Source organism: Lithobates pipiens, unplaced genomic scaffold, assembly GCF_037356315.1.
Source record: "Lithobates pipiens isolate NorthernLeopardFrog02 unplaced genomic scaffold, aLitPip1_a1.2 Scaffold_19, whole genome shotgun sequence".
Taxonomy (NCBI): Eukaryota; Metazoa; Chordata; class Amphibia; order Anura; family Ranidae; genus Lithobates; species Lithobates pipiens.
The window spans coordinates 493925574-493944380 of record NW_027507764.1 but is presented as its reverse complement, the minus strand read 5'-3'; the positions used below and the strand labels follow the sequence as shown (position 1 = coordinate 493944380).

At 40.6% G+C, this 18807-nt stretch overlaps 1 protein-coding gene across 7 annotated transcripts in view; it reads left to right on the top strand.

The window, feature by feature from the left end:
- The window catches only part of RUNX1T1 (RUNX1 partner transcriptional co-repressor 1), a 208730-nt gene that overhangs the window by 116329 nt on the left and 73594 nt on the right, over nucleotides 1-18807 (top strand). For 3 of the 7 annotated variants that reach the window (XM_077493016.1, XM_077493015.1, XM_077493017.1), the window contains exon 2: nucleotides 15149-15292. The exons of the other annotated variants lie outside the window; for them this stretch is intronic. In XM_077493016.1, coding sequence (XP_077349142.1) covers nucleotides 15149-15292 — 144 coding nt within the window. The remainder of the gene's footprint in view (nucleotides 1-15148; nucleotides 15293-18807) is intronic. 7 annotated transcript variants of the gene reach the window in all.

The following is an 18807-nucleotide window of genomic DNA, read 5'->3' as shown; positions in this document are numbered from 1 at the left end:
ACATTTGTGGTATGTTAAGAGAGTCCAGTCAGAATAAGAATTGCTGAATTACAAAAGGTGTGCAGTTCTTTTTTTTTTTTATTAACTCTGCTTTATTGGCTTGAGTATGGCTGGTCTGTTGTAAATGTTTTAGGTGGTGTAATTCATATCTGTGGATTTTTTTTTTTAAATTGGCAAGAGCAGAATGCAATCTTGTAGGTCCACACAATGCTAAGTTTATTTTTATCTATAAACCTCTTATTAAAATAGCCAGAGATGGATTAAAATGTGGCCAGTTCAGCAGGGACCGGCTGAATTTCGATTCATCTATGGCCATTCCCGTTCAAGAGAAGTCAATAAGGACTGACGCTTCTTTAACAGGCTTGGTGGAAAAATTTTGCTTCGATCAGGCTGCAGCGCTGATCAGTGTATTCTGACGACGGAGGAGTCCCACTGTCAGAATACAATAACACACCAGGGTGGATTCCTCTATTCACCTTGATTGTGTGAAACCTGTACAGTTTTTTTTTTTTTGATCAGTCTGCTGGTGGATCAAAAAAAAAATGGTGTATGGATAGCTTTTCAGCCAAGGAAGCTGCCATCTTAGCCTTTGTTTGATCTGCAACTGCTATGGTGCTGCCATGTGTGATCTTTTATGACATCAAACATTTCATAGATAAAACAGTTTGGTTAAAAACACAAGCAAATGTGACAGTTAAATGTAACAATTTTTTTCAAACTGTTAAATCGATAGGTTTAGTTCCGCTTTAACATCAGGTCCCCGGCTCGCCTCTATGGTTGGCCACACATGCAATTGCTTTTAAATGATTTTGATAACATAGTTAACGTTAAAAGGTCTGTATACCCAAAACAGTCAACTGACATTCCAGTTTTTGTAAATCCTATGGATTTAAGCCACCTGACAATTTCTTCTATTTGTTGAGGACATTATGGGTGAGATCCTCTGTTCTTACATGCTGGGTGTGGATCTTGCCCTCTTGTTCAATTAATAATCATTTTATAATATGATGAATGCAACAGGAGCATTAAGGTGTGCAAAAAAATGCCCAAAAATCTGAGGCGGACAGAAAAACATTTGGGCATTAAACCTGATGGGTATTAACGTGGTTGTAAAGGCACAAGTTTTTTTTTACCTTCATGCATTGTATGCAAAATTTTCTGTGTGCAGCACCCCCCCAGTCCCTGAATACTTACCTGAGCTCTCTCTCGATCCAGCGATGTCCACAAAAGCCTTAGCTCTCCAGGGACTCACCCCTGATCAATCACAATGTTGCACTATTGATGTTAATCACAGCCAGTGAGCTAATCAGGAGATGGCGGGGCCGAGCCCTGGCTCCATGTGAGAATGGGCACACAGAGCCGTGGCTTGGAAGCACACCTGCAGAGCAAGCGGCTTTCTGTGGGGGCACCTGGCAGGAGGTAGGAGCTAGGAGAGGCAGCATGGGACCCGAGAAGAGGAGAATCTGGGCTGCTCTGTAAAAAAACATTACATAGAACAGGTACGTATAATATATTTGTTATTTTAGAAAAAAAAATACTTTCATTTGCTTTAAGAGGGTATCAAGGCCACATACGAAACTCAGCCTACTAGGCTCCATCTTTATTTAGGAATTCAAAAACAACCACAACTAGAAGCACTGGTCGGAACCATATTGTATGGATACATTCTTAGCCCTTGTACACATGGTCGGACATTCTGCCAACCAAATCCGTTGGATTTTGTCCGACGGATTTTGTCCGACGGATTGTGTCCGAAACTGTTGCATACACACGGTCGGACCAAGTTGTCGGAAAATCCGATCGTTCAGAACGTGATGACGTTATTTCGTTACGACAGGACTATGTTCGGGCTAGTAGCCAATAGCTTTGATGTAGGAATTTGATCTGAGCATGCGTGGCACTTTGTCCAATCAAAATTCTCTACACATGATCGGAGTATGTCCGATCGGAGCAGTCTGTCGGAAAATATTTCCAACAAGTTGGAAAATTGGGTCCGACGGATATTCCGATGGAAACAGTCCGATGCATACCACACACAGTCGGATTATCCGACAAAACGGTCCGATAGAACACATTCCGTTGGAATCTCCGATCGTGTGTACAAGGGCTAAGATGAAGTCAGTAGAATAAAATCATCACTCGATGTTATGATTATATCCTACTGACTTCATCTAAGAATTTGTCCATATGGTATGGTTCCAATCAGCGCTTCTAGTTGTGGTTGTTTTTGAATGCTTGTACTTTGTTTCACACCACTCCTAGTGTGTTTATCCACACAGCTGCTCTTCGGTCTTCCGTAGGATACCACACATTGTTCCCAGAGATATCCATGTCCCAGTCCCCTGGCGCCAGACTTATTATTGTTGTCTTATTACTCCATCTTTATTTAAAATATCACTTATGGGTAAGACAGACCCTTTAAACATATGTGCAGAGGAATTCTTCAGTATACATGAGGTCTTTACATAGCAGAAGCTTAAAGAGATTCCCTTAAGAGTCCTAGCAGCTTTCACTGAAGTCCACTTTTTGGTGACGTGCCTAGGCTAAGGTCACATGACAGACTTGGCACACTATGGGCTGACAGCCTGTTGCTGCTGTTATTGAGCTTCAGCTGTACTGGAACATCAGCCTTTAAGACATGACATGTTTTCACTGCTTCTTCAACACTTAACTTTTCAAAGTACTACAACAGGCTTAGGTTTCTAAAGAGGGATGTGGGAGGCAGTGTGGGTAATCCAAACTAGCATTGTCAGTACTTACAAGATTCTTGAAATGTTTCACGATGGCCAGCAGTGCTGTTAACATCTGCACATCTAATTAGACAAGTCCCATTTATTACAGTGAAAGGAGAACATTGTACAGCTGGCATTCGCTGTGGATTTATCTTCTTGGGTCCTCAGCGGTCACATTGGCTCGCCAGACAGTTTAGTCTCCCTGAACTTGAGACTGATGATTTCAAAGCATCACATTCACAGCCGTAAATTGTTATGGACGTATGGGCTACAACAATGAGAATAATGTGTGCTTAATTACCTTGATACTCTGCATTTTTTATCGTCACCGTTCCATTTATGGTTAATGCTGTTTCTTCAGTTATATCATTTGTGTTATTAGCTATAGAAATTTAGAAATTCATTCTGTATTCAGAAGACAACAGTTTGGCATGTTATGTTATCTTATGTTGTGGTATTTTGCGGTATGTTGTATTTTGTTGTGTTGACAACTGGAATTTGTCACTCTAGACTTTGTTACCGTTTCAAAGATAATATCCCAATGTGAAAAAAAAAAAAAAAAACATAAACAATAAAATTAGTTGTTATTCAGGATTTATGTAGTGCCAGCAGTTTTCAAAGGGACATAGTACAGTTACAATACAATTCAATACAAGTTAGGAGGGCCCGACTCGTGAGAGCTTACAATCTAATAGGGCAAGTTACTTATCTCTTTCTCTTTCTTTCTTTGTGGTCTTCTTTAGTCTCCTTGATCTGTTCTCCTCCCTGTATGTAAAACCAACACTGTCATTTTATAAATGCCAGCTTCTTCTCACTTTGGGCCAGCCAACATATGACGTTTGTGCCTGTGTCGTGCGATTCACTCGTTTAATTGATACATTTGATCTAGAATTGCTGTGTTTTCTGTACAAGCTACCATTGCAGATCATGCTTTTTTTTTTTAGAACTGACACATGCATCAAAGGATCAACTAGTGTAGATAATACATTTATTTTAGAAAAGCTGCAGATGCCAGTTCTACTCGTTTAGTTGGCACATTAACTCCAGAATCTACCAATGCAGATAATACTTCAGTTTAGATCGTACACCGTATGTGCCAGTTCTAAAACAAATGTGGTGTAAGATTAGGCAATCTCTCCTTAAATGGCACTGGTGACTTAGGCCGCGTACACACGCGCGGACTGTTGGCCCAACTTTGTCCGTCCAACAGTTTGAGCGAACAGTCCGCTCAAACTTAGCATGGACGGACATGGCCACACACGACGGACGAACAGTTTGCTGAAACCGTGCGCGATGACGTGAACGGCACGTACGACGGGACGAAAAATACGACGTCCTATACACTGCAATGCAACCTTCCGACGTGGAAATCCTTTCTGAGCATGCGCGAGACTTAGTTGGCCGAACAAGCCTACACACGAGCGAACAGTCCGCTGAAACAAGGTTTCAGCGGACAGTTTTTCGGAATTTCCGTAAGACCTTGTTCGGCCAACTGTCCGCTGAAACTGTCCGCTGAAGCCCCACACACGAGCGGACTGTCCGCCCAAACACTGTTCAGCGGACAAGGTTGGGCGAACAGTCCGCGCGTGTGTACGCGGCCTAAGCCTTTCCAGGGAGCAGCTGTGAGGCCCTAGTTCCTCACTATACCAGGAAGTGCCTAAACAAAAAATGAAAGTTTGCAAAAAAACTTTTTTTTATTCTAAAAATGACTTATGGCAGATTATAGATGACATGCAGTGTTGCATTCATCATACATTTTTGTGTGGAAAAGTTTGCTTTAAAGTGGAAGTAAACCCATGGTTTTAAACAGTTAAAAAAAAAAGGCATGCCGGGAATGCTAACTGCACATTGGCTGTGCTCTCAGCCAAACTATCAAACCATCCAATGGCCGGTGTCATAACGAATCACATGTGCAGCACCATAGCAGTTGAAGATTAAACAGAGGCAAAGATGGCGGCTTCCTTGGCTGAAAACAATAGGGGAGTTTACTTCCACTTTAAAGTGTTACTAAACCCACAAAAGTAAAATGAGTGTGCATATGCAGTAAAGCATGCTTGTTATACTCACTGTGGAACTTAAGAGGCTAATCATGTGCATTGTATAAAAAGGCTGTTTGATCCTGTCTTCTCTTATTCTTCTCTTCTTCCACTGTCCCCAATCCCTCTCGTGATAGAACAGAGCCTTGGGGGCAAACTGCACATGTTTGTTGTGTATTGCTAGAGATTTTCTTTTTTTTTTTACTTGAGAGAGTGTATGTAATCATCACAGGGCCACTTAGCACTGTCTGGACAGAGGGTCAGGGGTCCTACAGCCTCATAGTACAGTTTTAACTGATGCTCTGCTGGACACTGTTAGAAGTCACAAGACTGCTCTAACTGCTGACGAAAAAAATTATTTATAGATACTAAAACTATTGCATTTCCATGTTCTGTGTACTGTGGGACACCAGATATAATGAATGCAGGCTCCTGGGTTTAGTAAAACCTTAAGTCAGTGCAATTATTGCCTGATAGCAATGTAATTGGCATGCTTGCGTTCAGTGGTAGTCCTGGTTCCATTTATACATGCTTATTTTTGGTGGTAGTTCTGGTTCCTATCTCATTGAATGTCTGTCTGTATCCCCTCTATGCCGTCTGTGGGTTTTGTTTGGGTGTTCTAGTTTCTACCTACAATGCAAAAACAGCAGGCTTCCACCTAAAGTGACCCTAGTGTGTGCATGTAGCTATATGAATAAGGACAAGGACCTCATTGTAAGCTCCTTGAAATGCAGGGATTGATGGTAATGGCCTGCATACGTTCTGTGGAGTCTGCTGTTGCTAAAAAATGAATAAAATAGAAATATTGTGTTTATATACTGGACAATAGCTTAGGACTCTGTACAGTCCACTGACTTTTCCCTGCCCTTCAGTCAGACAATGGAACATGTATTAACTCTTTTCATATGTCTATGAATTCTTTAAAACATAAATATTAAAATGTTTACTTTTTTGTGTGAGAGCAAACTCGTCCTCCTAGACATATGGAAGTGTTTAATGCGGCTGACATCTGTGAATGAATACTGCGCAATATATTTTTTCCATCTGGGAAAGGGAAGAAAAAAAAAAAACTTGAGATTTGACATTAAAGTCCCAATTGAAATGCTTATAGATTCCATATTGTTTCCATAAGGTAAACATCCAGGGTACCTTTGACCTGGAGACACAGCACACTGCCGGGGTGGTTCGGAGACATTGTTTAACTGTTCTGTAAAACCACACATACTAAATAAATGATATAATTTATATTTTACCAAAGCGTTCCTGACACGTTAGTGAGTTGTGGGTCTTATTTACAGAGGAAGAGCTTGATCTTGGAAACACTTATTGGTAAAAAGTCCCAGGATGGAGGCCAGACTCATTCTAACAGAGCAGGACCCAACACTCATGTCAACTGTTAGCTTGATCAAAGGGCCTTCATTTAGCCCAGGAGACAGTTAATGATATGTGTTCTCCAACTATGCATAAACACAGCACAACAGCACAAGGCAACGCTCTACTCTTATTTCAGGAATCTTGGACTCATTAAAATACATTGAACATCTTGCTATAGACAAAGTATAATCCATATATAAAAAAAAGTGAGGAGTATTTTAGTTGTTAAGAATTCTCTTTTTAACGTGTATTTCTAGTATGCAACTCATTTATTCAAGGCATAATAAAAAAAATGTAACATGCCTATGGAAACCTTAGATCAGCCTTTTCCAACTAGGGTTCCTACAGAGAGTTGGCAAGAATTGCTTCAAGTAGAACTATAGGCTAAACTTTGTTACATTTTGGATAGAGTAAGGAAGGGTTATAACACCTGTCAGATTTTTTTTTTACCATCTGTATCCCATTGTGGAGATTTTCCTCCACTTCCTGTCCCATAGCCAAACAGGAAGTGAGAGGAAATCCCTGCAAATTAAGGGAATGCCTTGGGGACCCCCAAATCACCTGAAGTAGTGTCCCCATTGGAAAATTTCACCTCTATTACTTTTCTGGGGACAACCCAAAATTTGTGATTCTCTTTACTTTCAATGGTGATGGTACACAGGTCTAGAAAAGGGTGTCCCTCCTTAGCTGGGGCAATGAAAACTGACAGGGGTTCTAATGCCTCTGCACTCTTTCCAAAACTGAAAGTATAAGTAAAACTTTTTTTAAGCAATGAGCAATTTATGTGTCTCAGATAAGAAACTGATACCAATGATCTTTTTAGCGATCTGTGAAGGGGGACTTTCTTCCCAGTAACCATAAATCTAAGTCAAATTCTTCCCATCTTGCTAATGGTACAATGAGCTGTAGATACAGCAATGTCTCCCTGAGACCTAGAAAGTTATTTCAAGGGTTTCTCCATGTTGCAAGGGATGAGAGGCGCTACTTTACAAAATACGAATAAAAAATTCAGGCAAACATTACAAGCTCTTATTTAGAACTGAACTCCAAAATTTACAGTTGAATTACATGAAAACTTTTACCTGCTAAAAGATGTGTGATTCCATTACAGTCTTGTGATCAAGGCACCCATGCAATAACACAACCAGGTTGGTGACCTTACTCTTCTTCTCAGCAGTTAAACATCAGTGTGTTCAGAGACCTGTCCCCAGCATCACTATAGAGGTGTGACTGTAAGGTAGTTATTTGAATTACAGAACAAAAATTTACTTTATAGGCACACCCATGAAAATATTGTAAAAAATATAAATGTTTTATTTGGATAATGTTAAAAACAGCAGGTATATTCATAGATTAAAATGATGACTGATGGACCTAAAAAACACTCCTACCACTAGTAACAAAAATGATCAAGTATATGTTAATTGGTTAACACAATTGCTGCGTGTTCCAACATAGATATGGTTAAGTGGTTGTGGCGTAAGGGAGGTCATTTACGGACACCGCTCTACATGTTGCGTGCGTTAGCACTTCTTCAGGAGCTTGAAGATCCTGATATATATAGAAACAGTCAACGAATTTGACATCCAGAAAAACAACAAACAAAATACAGTATATATAACCAGTAAATTGCATATCAATTGTCTATAAACACTTGTGCAAATGACCCAGTTTCATGGTAACTGCTGGGCAGAGAAGCAAAGCCCGACTGTGGGGGTGCATATAACCTTATAGTGTTTAATACATAATGAATTTGGTCATATGTCTATAAAGTACTTGCAATGCTGCGATAGTGATGATGTCAGCTGTATAGGTAGGTATCAAAAACAGTCAACGGCTATAGTCCCAAGGCTATCCTGTTGTGTGGGTAGTAAACAAGGTATATGTATATCTATAAGAGGGATAAAAAGCGTAGCCTAGTGTAGCACTGACCCCCGAAGGAGCTGCTGTTTTTTATTGGGCTTAACATTACCTCACCTGCTCACTTCTCCATCTCAGGGGTCCCGTTGGAAAGTGAATCAAAGAATGTTAGCTCCGACACTTAGTCCTTTTTCCGAGATTTATATGAGATAGACAAAAAGGTTTTGCAATAGAGGGTTAAGGGGAGTTCAGGTACCTGGTAATTGCAGGTTAGAGGTATTTTCTTGATCCAGAGCACAAACAGCTCCACAGACTGGATTCGGCATTCACCGGGTAGGCCTCTCTCACTGACCTAGCAGCTGGTGGGATGCTCAAACAAAGTCTCTGCCACAGACTTGTCAATTTAAATGAACTTCTTGAGAAATATTAAAGAGTTTTTACACAGTACCAGTTTTCTTCAGCCGACCCAGCGATACTGTGTGGTTAGTGACCCGGGTTGTGTCCTCCAACTGAGTCCCCAGGCTCTTCCAGAGATACCAGCCTTGTGCTCAGTCCTCTCCTGCTTGGCTTCTCCCCGCAAGCAAGACAGCATAGGCCCACCCTTGGATCAGTACACCCCAAGACTTTTGGGCCTACTCTCTCATTTGCAAAGCCTAGGGCCAGCCGGCCCCAAGGCACAGGAACAGGCAGCACACACCCAAGGCCAGGAGGGCCATGAGGTCGGGATAACGAAGCCTGGAAAAGAGGCCCAGCAAAATGGCATCAGCACCTTAAATACCCCCACCCAGAATGCACAGTGGGTGAACCACTCCCACTGAACTATTTCCAAGTAAAAAGGGTGTTCAATGCATCCAGCCTGTTGCATTTCCAACACTTACCGGTGGTGACAGTGACACCCACGGCGCGGCCAAGTGGAAATTAGCACAACCCAGCTGAACTGGTACAGAAACCAGAACTTTGATATAATTAGCCTGAGCCAAACTGCAGCTTCAGACAACTTAAATTTGAAAAACAATAGCGTCTGTTCATTAGGAGCAGGGCGCTACACTAGTGTTTGGCAAATGTATTTAAAACTGATGTCCCACATCAGTCAATGTAGATTAGTAATGTGCCAATAGCAGTCACTTTTTTTTTTCACTTTTTTTCCCCCCCCAGATTTTTTCCACCTGGTTGAGCCTATCCTAGTAACACACTTCCTGTCCCAGTAACACACTTCCTTTCATAGTAACACATTTCCTATCCGAGGTTGACAGTGCTCAATCACTGTAATGTAGCTATAGAACAGCTAGTACCTTAGAAGGGGACTACAGAGCATCTCTTGCTTTTATTTTTTCCATAACATAGGGGGAGGTGTTTTGTAGTTTACGGAGATAGCTGGAAACAATGTAACTGATATCAGTGTAGCACAGACAAAGAGTAGACGTTTGCTGCTCACAAGATATCTGGCAGGACCAACAGGATTATTTTGTATTCATCGAACAGATCTAACTTGATGCTTTCAATGATATATTGCCCCTTAAATGAGAATTTTGTCAGTGTTTACATACATTTTAGGAATGTGATTAATGGCAAATTATTGTGTATCTGCTCTTTATTTCAGGTATAGCATAAAAATATTTTATTAGCGTGTGTGACTGTCTGTCATAATTGAAAAGAAAAATTCTTTATGGAGAGTATAAGTGTGTGCCCTGTAATTGTTAGTCTTTTGCTTACCTATTAGAGTCTGAATGTCAGTTGAGCAACTTTTCCTGGTTATTGATTTGTTTGCATTTACCATTCATCCCCACAAAGAAATCTTCCTTTGTAATTCTTCTGTCTGCCACAGAGGGCAGCAGAGGTCACTTGAACCATGAGCATCGAATTCGTTTCATTTCAGTCAATTCATAAAGATTGTCGCCAAGGTTATTAGCTGCTAAAATGCCCTTAGATTTTGACTGGTAATAATTGTAAGGTTCTAGGAAGTGTGTAATAAAAGAGGAGGCAGAGATAACATGCAGATTTAATATAAAATACCTACTTGTGAAAATAGATGCTTTTCAATATAAAAATATCCATTTAATGGGAAAAATATAAATTATATACAGATCCTATGTGATCGTTACGTTTCTGAAATGAACATTTTCTGAAAAATGTGAGCTAAAATAACAAATGTAGTTTAAAATAACTAATTCCTTTTTTTGCGAATTGATTGTTATCCTCTATCCTACAGTTTCTCTCTATTTTTCTTTTTTTGCTGTAATCGAAAACAAATGCCATCGTTTTTTTGCATGCTTTTAACATATTCCTGAATTTTATTTCTAAATCTCCTACTTCACCAGAGGCGTGTATGAGGATTTAGTCTGAACCATTATATCATCATGTATCTCCATCATGAACCGATTGCTCTGAATGTGAAACAAGGAGCAGATGGTATCATTTTGGCTTCCATTCAATGACCTTTGGGTTTCAGTTCTGATTGGTCAGACATGAGTCTCCATTCTAAGCTAGATCTTAACTGACAGCCAAGTTCCATGGTAGAGGCCTGATGGAATCCTTGCCAGTTCTTTATTTCATCCAACTAGAACATCCAACAAAAGCCTTTGTACGACACCAAAAACATATTCAAACTCGTTATTTAAATGTGTCATAAAAACAACATGCCTCAAGCCATAGTCCATAGAAAGACCGGACTAAGAGTGAAAAACAATCGACATAACCTGAATCTGTCACGGGTACCAGTTTTTTGTTGTCCTGTTGGAGTCCAGCATTTGGTAAAGGCTAGTTTAAGACATTTTGACCCCACTGTGTAGCCATCTTGTTTTCTTGGCTGAGAGGTCATTTTTTCTTGATGGCCATTTACCGTATAATTCTTTCACAGAAAACAGATTAGGAAGCTCATATGTATGTGGCAGCCAAGTAGCAAAGCTAGTTTTAGCCACTATATCACCACCGTGCAGCCATCTTCCATCCTTGGCAGATATGTCTTTTATTCTAAACAAGAGTCTTTTACTGGATAATTCTTTTAAGTGAAAACAGATTAGCTGGGCTGTTTCCAAATGACAGAATGATGTTTTGTTGTAAATAGTCAAATTAGAGGATACACATTGTGCCTTATTTCTGTACAAAGATCTCTGCCGAAATGAACCCTCCTCCCTCTACTGGTCCCACATGTTTCAAATCTGGGTCTCTGAGCAGTCTCCTGCTATAGTTCAGAGTGAGTGCTAGCAGAATGCATTCCAGATGGACCAGCGTTCTCTCTGCTATCTGTACACACATTCTGGCAAATGTTCTCCTATCTTTATTTCCTTGGCAGGAGAGGAATACTTGGGTTTATTTAGTTGGTGAGCATTAATTGTCACCTTCAGTCTCTAGCAGACTGAGTTAAAAGCAATTTATTCCATGACTGGCAATGATGCAAAGGTTGGCTGAGGTGAGCAAAGAAGGGATATAGCGAAGGGCAACGCAGAAGATGAATTTGATTTTAGGGTGATGAAAATGTTCCCTTGTTATTGACTCCTAAATTTACTATTTTGTAAGTAAATCTATTGATGGCAGGGAAAAGTGGAGGTGTTATTCGGTAAAACAATTCAGATGCTTGCTTTAATTGGTTAAACCGGTATATGGCAGCTATAGGCAACCACTTGTTTTCTTTGTTCATTTTAAATAGACTGGCTTTGTTCATATTGTTCCCAGCTAGTTAGACACTTGTAGCAGGACACAAATCTCTTTATTCGCCCATTGCATTTGCTGAAACCATGGATGTGTGATATATAAAAAACGTATCTAAAAAGAACTCCTAATGGGCAGCTGGTTATTATATCATTAAATCCGTATTAAACCCACAGCAAAAAATTAAATATATTGCAGCTTACCAATCATTAGCTGTGGTGGCTGCATTCGTTTAATTTTTTTGTACTTTTTCCTTCTGTTTTCACCTGGTGATCTGGCCAGTAACACGCCTCCTGTATTGGTGTGTCTACCTTCTGGATGAAGCAGCACAAGGGACACCAGCATTGTCAGTCTAAGGGTAGGGGAGTGTTGGATGTACTAGCAGATTTAGATGCACTAATAAATTGAAGCCAAACCCCAGCTAATACTTTTTGAGCCATTGCGTCAAACCGTGACCTTGGTGCAACATTATGGAATTCACTCAAGCTGGTGAAGCCAAACTCCTACAGTCATCATGGAGAAAAGTGAAATCTGCCAAAGGTGCTCATCTGAAGCTATGTATAAATCAAAGAAGACTTGAAAATGGTCTTGGCCCATGAGTCTTTGCCAAAGCCACACCCCCTGGCATATTTTGTTTTCAACCCACCGAAACTTAAAGTGATTGTAAACATTTGTTTTTTTTTGTTTTTTTATAACAAACATGCCTATACTTACCTGCTTTGTGCAATGCTTTTGCACAGAGCAGCCCCAATCCTCTTCTTCTGTGGTCTCCCATTGGCACTCCAGGCCCAGACTCTTCCACTTTCCATGGGAGTACCCATGCAGGCCTGATCCTGCGTCCATTGACATAGACAGTGGGACTCGGCCTGCTCCCATGTCACAGCGCTTGATTGACAGCAGCGGGAGCCCATGGCTCCTTTCCCATGCAGAGTTATACCAACTACACTCCACCTCTTATCCCTGCTAGTGGTCTCTGGAGTGGTGCCAGCAGCAGGAAAGAAGAGATCTTCAGGTCAGTTTGAAGCAATTCTCTGGGCATAATAATATATGCCTCTTTCACACTGATGTGCTGTGGTTTACCCACACCAAGGGATCAGTGCAGTGTACCTGCAGCTTTCCTGCAGGTTTGCTGCATTTATTCTGAATGCAGGAATTTTAATGCCCCCCCCCCCCCCCAAATTTATGTGTGCATTAGCCCTAAGGGTGCTGCTACCAGATGCAACAAAGTACTAATTCCCAAGTGCAGCAGACACTTCTGCTTCTCTGAAAAGTGGTCCGAATCTGTTTGACAAGTGGTGAGGAGGAGATATGTTGCCTCTCACCACCTGATTTAAACCAAAGATTGCCATGCAATGCACACAATTGCAATATGGTAGTACAGCAATTAGAGGTTTTAATAAGGTGTAAGGAGGCGACACTGTGCCCTCTGATCTTTGTCTTGTTCAGGTAGATCTCCATTTCTTTAAGGTTGCCTACCCCTGCTTTACACCATGCCTCATACCATGCTTCTTCTATTGTTTTATTCAGTAGGCTCATCACTGGTATTTTTGATTAAAAAAATAACCCTTCATCTTCACATTCAGGGAAGTAAGGGCTACATAAAGAAAAAACGCAAACACAAATGTCATTTTTTGGCCACTTCATTTAATAACGTTGCATTCTCTCCATTATCAACACTTTGGGGATGATTTACTAAAACTAGAGAGTGCAAACTCTGGTGCAGCTCTGTATAGCAACCAATCAGCTTTCAGTTTTTTTTGTCAAAGTTTATTTTAACACACTGAAGTTGCTGATTGGCTACCATGCACAGCTGCACAAAAAAAATGCTTGCGCAGAAATCACTACAAAGAATTACAGAGTTCTGTTTTTTTTAATATCTGCTCTCAAAAGAAGCTTGTGTTCACAAAGGTTTACAGTTTGTTATCTGCATCCGCTTGTGCCTATTTAAATGAACAGCACGTCAGATGAGTTGTCTCTTGGCCTTATTCCACCATATTCATCAAGAGCCACACACTTCTCCTTTGTGCAGCCAAGGGTTGGGGTTGCGTTTAGTTTAATAGCTTGCCGAGAAAATCTAGTACACAGGTGTTAGGCATCATCTCAGCCCACTTCTGAGATCCTTTAGCTAATGATCCCAGATGAAGACTCCATTGTTTATTCATTTGAACCAACTTGACCCACAAAGAATGAGCTAACCCAGTAAAAAGGCTCCAGTTTTGTTTCATATCCATCTAAGACCAGCATGCTTCAAGAAGAAGAGGCTTTGTGGCCAGAGAGAGATTTCCTTATATACCCCCCATAGGAACCCAGCTTACAGAAGACCTATTTTCAGTGAAACCTATACTCTGCCTTCACCCAAGAGGCAACATATCCCAGCCAATGGTCATGCCTTGGCGGTTCTTTTCTGGCAAAGCTTCAGGACCATGATTTGATAATACCAGATATAAATCTTTGTTCTCAACATAAAATGTCGCTAGGCCATTTATTCCTTTTTTTTTAGGGTAGTGAGTATGTCATGGAGGGGCCACTAGTAAATAACAAAGCCCCCATGTCATAACACAAGGAACACTGTGCTACTAACTGAATCTTGCAGCTGAAAAAGTGCTGGTTGAATCTCCTTGTAGATTTGGATGAATTTGATACTCGCTGTAACATTTAATGTAGACCCTTACCTAAAGAGCCTTTCTGACCTTACCCCATTTTTTGGACATGTTGGGCTGTTTGATAGTAGGGTTAGTCATCCAGCATAGTGCTGGAGGGACAAGATATACATTTTTGGTTATTACTTGTTTATTTTTGTTTGGTTATCCAGGGCTTTTAAGGCTAGGCTATCTGGTTATTCAGATTATTAGTATTATATGATTTGCTATGTTCTCTTACACTATGGGTTAGACATAAATTCCCTGCTATTTGGTTCCAACGAGTATTTGTGCCTGTGTCTATTTATTTAAATAGTCGTATGTTTATTCATTTACTGTCTGTATCTCATAGTCCATCTCATGCTTATAAGGTGCATTGGACTAGCACATTCAGGATCATTGGCAATTCACCAACCACTATAACCTGGCACGTAAAGAAAAGCATCCTGAAGCCCATTCTGTGTGTCCCTTATTTATGCATTTGACCAAGCTCTGCCCTGTCTTGATGTGGACTGCAGTAAACTGAGAATGGTACTTTTACACAGTCATTATCTACTTTCCCATTTCATGGCAAATGGGAAAGTAGATAATGAAAAAAAAAAATGTCTATGCAGGTAACCTGTAGATAAAGTTCAGTTCTGACCAAAGTTGAAAAATGCCCTTCCTAAAGGTGTAGGCTGTTTCCGTACCTCCTAAAGCCTGGCCGAAAAACTTTCAGAAAGGGCATCCCCCCTGTTCTGCCTTGTTGCTAGAATGTTGTTAAGCCACTACTTACTGCTCACCACCATCATCACGGGAGTGAGCTGTACCTCCAGCTCAAACCCCCTAACATGCACTCTCTCTCTTTTCCTCATCGCAGTGGCTCTGAAGAAGTGTGAGGGTTTGAAAACTCGCTTCTGTGGTGGTGGAGGTGAGCAGTATCTGATGGGAGCATCTTGCCAACAGCCTAGCAACAAGGCAGGACAGGATTACGCCATCCCTGGGAGTTTTTTGGCCTCAGGAGGTAGGTTGATGGCCTACACATATAGCACCTTATGCAACTTTAGTGGAAGCTGCACAGTTTGTAACTACAGGTGCATCTTACCTGCATAGGCAGGTTTTGTAGTTTAAGATGAACTAACCCTAAAGTATATCTAAAGGACATACTTTTTGTTGACATATTGGCTTGAGTATGGAGTCCCCAGTTAGGAGATGTATCCTCTCCCTCTCTGTTTCCTCTCTGACTATTGTCACCAGGACTTTAAATCTAAACTTTTGATTTGTCAGAATAAAGCTGTCCATAGATGGATAGAAATTTGGCTCATTCAGCAGACACCAGACGAATTTTGATTAATTTATGGCTGTTCCCGCTTGACAGAAGTTGATCTAGCTTTCAACTTTCATTGGACAGGACTGTAAAGCCTTGTACACATGATCGGAGAATCCGTTGGAATGTGTCCTATCGGACCGTGTTGTCGGATAATCCGACTGTGTGTGGTATGCATTGGACTGATTCCGTCGGAATCTCCGTCAGACCCAAATTTCCAACTTGTTGGAAATATTTCCCGACCAACTGGTTCGATCGGACATACTCCGATCATGTGTAGAGAATTTTGATCGGACCAAGTGCCACGCATGCTCAGATCAAATTCCTACATCAAAGCTATTGGCTACTAGCCTGAATGTAGTCCCATCGTAACGAAATTACGTCATCACGTTCTGAAAGATCGGATTTTTCGACAACTTAGTCCGACCGTGTGTATGCAACAGTTTCGGACAAGATCCGACGGACAAAATCCATCGGAGAAAATCCAACGGATTTGGTTGGCAGAATGTCCGACCGTGTGTACAGGGGCTTAGAAGACATCAATGCAGATCTTTTCTGTCATGCCTCTGACAGAAGCTGGACGTTCAGCTGGCTTCTGTCAGGTAGGCTGCCGTACACACGGGTTGAATGTCGGGCTGTTTCTGTTGCACTGGCAGATATCGGACAAAAATGTTACATAGGCACGAGGCACTTTTGGACATGCCCAAGTCACTTCAAATTAAGCACAAGTCACTTCAAATTTTGCCACCTTTTGCACTACTGTACGACTGAACTTATATAAACCACTATTTTTATGTGTTTTTTATGTGTTTTTTTCTATGGAGAAATTCTTTATAATAGAATTTTGTTGCTAGTTGCTAAGAAAAATTGCTGAAAATCTGATCAAAATTGCTGATTGGGTGAGAACACCCAATATTACACTAAGCACATTCACTTTATATTGCAGACTGACACGTCAGCTTGCAATCACTATCACCATTAGGTATTTTCTTGCTTAAAACAAAGTGGGAACTCCGTCAAACATTTCTCTTGTGTGGGAACAACCACACTACTCAGCACCCACCACTTAAAAGAGTGATTCACCGTGGAGGTTTACCCTCAGGTGACGGCAGTATTTTTTCACTTATGTTTTTTTCACTTATTGCACATTCACCTGGGAAGAGTGACCCAATGGAGGAGCACTCTTCAGGTGACAGGAAGCGCCACCCACCCCTATTTATACATGTTTAGATATCAGATAATATTTGGCCCATTTGTACAGGGCTTAAAGGAGAAGTCCAGCCAAAACTCGTTTGGCTGTACTTCTCCTGTGGCTCACCAGAGTGTAGTTTGTTCTGCACTCCTGTGACCCGTTTTCAGCCGACAGCAGGCTAAAGTCCGCTGACGGCTGACATCACAGAGCCACTCCAGGCTCGGGAAAGATTGCAACTAGTGATGCACCGATACCATTTTTTTTTACAATGAGTGCAAGTACCGATCATTTTTTTTAGTACTCACCGATACCAATTACCGATACCTACCGCAACTGTTTTGTTTTAACTTCAGCTGTCAGCAATGGTACAAAGCATTGAAAAGTTATTTACAAATGAAATAAATAGATTTTTTTTTTTAATTTAGCGCTTTTTCAATGTGAAATTTGTAAATATATGTTACTATATATGTGTAAAAATATTCACTAACAAAGCAAACAAAAAACTGTTTTAATTGTTTATCGTTTATAAAATAGACGTGAACAAAAGAAAAAAAGCAGGAAAATAATAATTAAATGGAGGAGAATAAGGAGTTAATTAACCACCCTGTCGGTATTCCCGAGTCTGGCATATGGTGGAGATTTTGTACCAAAAGCGGTAACCCTGAGCCAGACTCGGGACCACATCGCTGAATGCAGGGAGACTTTACTTACCTTGTCCCCCGGATCCAGCGATGTCCCCCCGCTGTACGAGCTAGCCGTGTCTCGCTCGATCTATCACGGAGCCGATCTCCGTTCCCTGCGAGCGTTGCGACGCACGGGACGGAGAACGACGCCAAATTCAAAAAGTTAAACACACACATTACATACAGTATAATGTAATCTTACAGATTACATTGCTGTATGTAATTATTTCACATCCCCTTTGTCCCTAGTGATCTGCCCAGTGCCCTGCATGCAGTTTTATCTTATAAAAACTGTTCTTTATGCCTGGAAACTGGAGATTGTCCATAGCAACCAAAACTGTCCCTTTACATCAAAAGTGGTTTTAGACCAGCTAGAAAACAGCGATAATAAATTAGAATCACTCGCAGAATTAAGCGATAGCGATTTGTGGGGAGATCCGTCATCAAATATTGAAAAGTAATGACAGTGACAATTCTGCAACTGAGCAAATTTCAGTGTTTTTGATTTGATTACATTATTGAATAATTTTTATTATTGTTATATTATTATTTGGTATAAGTATTTATAGTTATTTATTATATTATAATTTATGATTGTATTTTTCAAACTTTATCATACCCGGGATGTCTGCTAGACTCTGGTTTGGACAGATTTAAGTGAGTTATTCCTAAGAATTACAGGACTACAATATAAAACGCCAAATTTCCATGCAAAATAATTGTACCGCTTTCAGCACCTAAAATTTGAAATAATCATACCGGGAGGTTAAGGCTGATTGGAGTAAATTAAGGGTTATTAAGGGGTTAAACAGAGGAACATTTGTTCATCCCTTTGATCTGCAGATGAAGAAACAGAAATATATAAAAAGATACAATGTTTCTTTTTATTTTAGTGTTTCAGGGCTGAGCAATGTTGTTAATAAACATTGCCGGCTGCTTTTTTTTTTTTTGACAGCTCCAATTACCGGACTTCTTTAACACTGGGGAGACCCACTGACAGCTCAAAGAACCGAGCCTGAAAGTATCAGTTTCAGGTATCGGTGCATTTGCACAAGTACCGATACTTGTGCAAATACTCAGTATGGTTTCAGATATCGGTGCAAATGCACCGATACCGATACTAGTATCAGTGCAACCCTAATTGCAACCATATGGTCAGGATTCGCCCACATCCCTAGACCTACTTTAAAAAAAAAAGAGTCTTTGCTGCAGTCAGTATTACCCTTAATTGTGTTACGCTTTTTTTTTTCTTATTTATTTTTATTTTTTTCCCATCTGCCTTCCTCTCGTTCTTTCCTTCCCGACCATCCACGTTCACACTGAACCTCTTCTAGCAC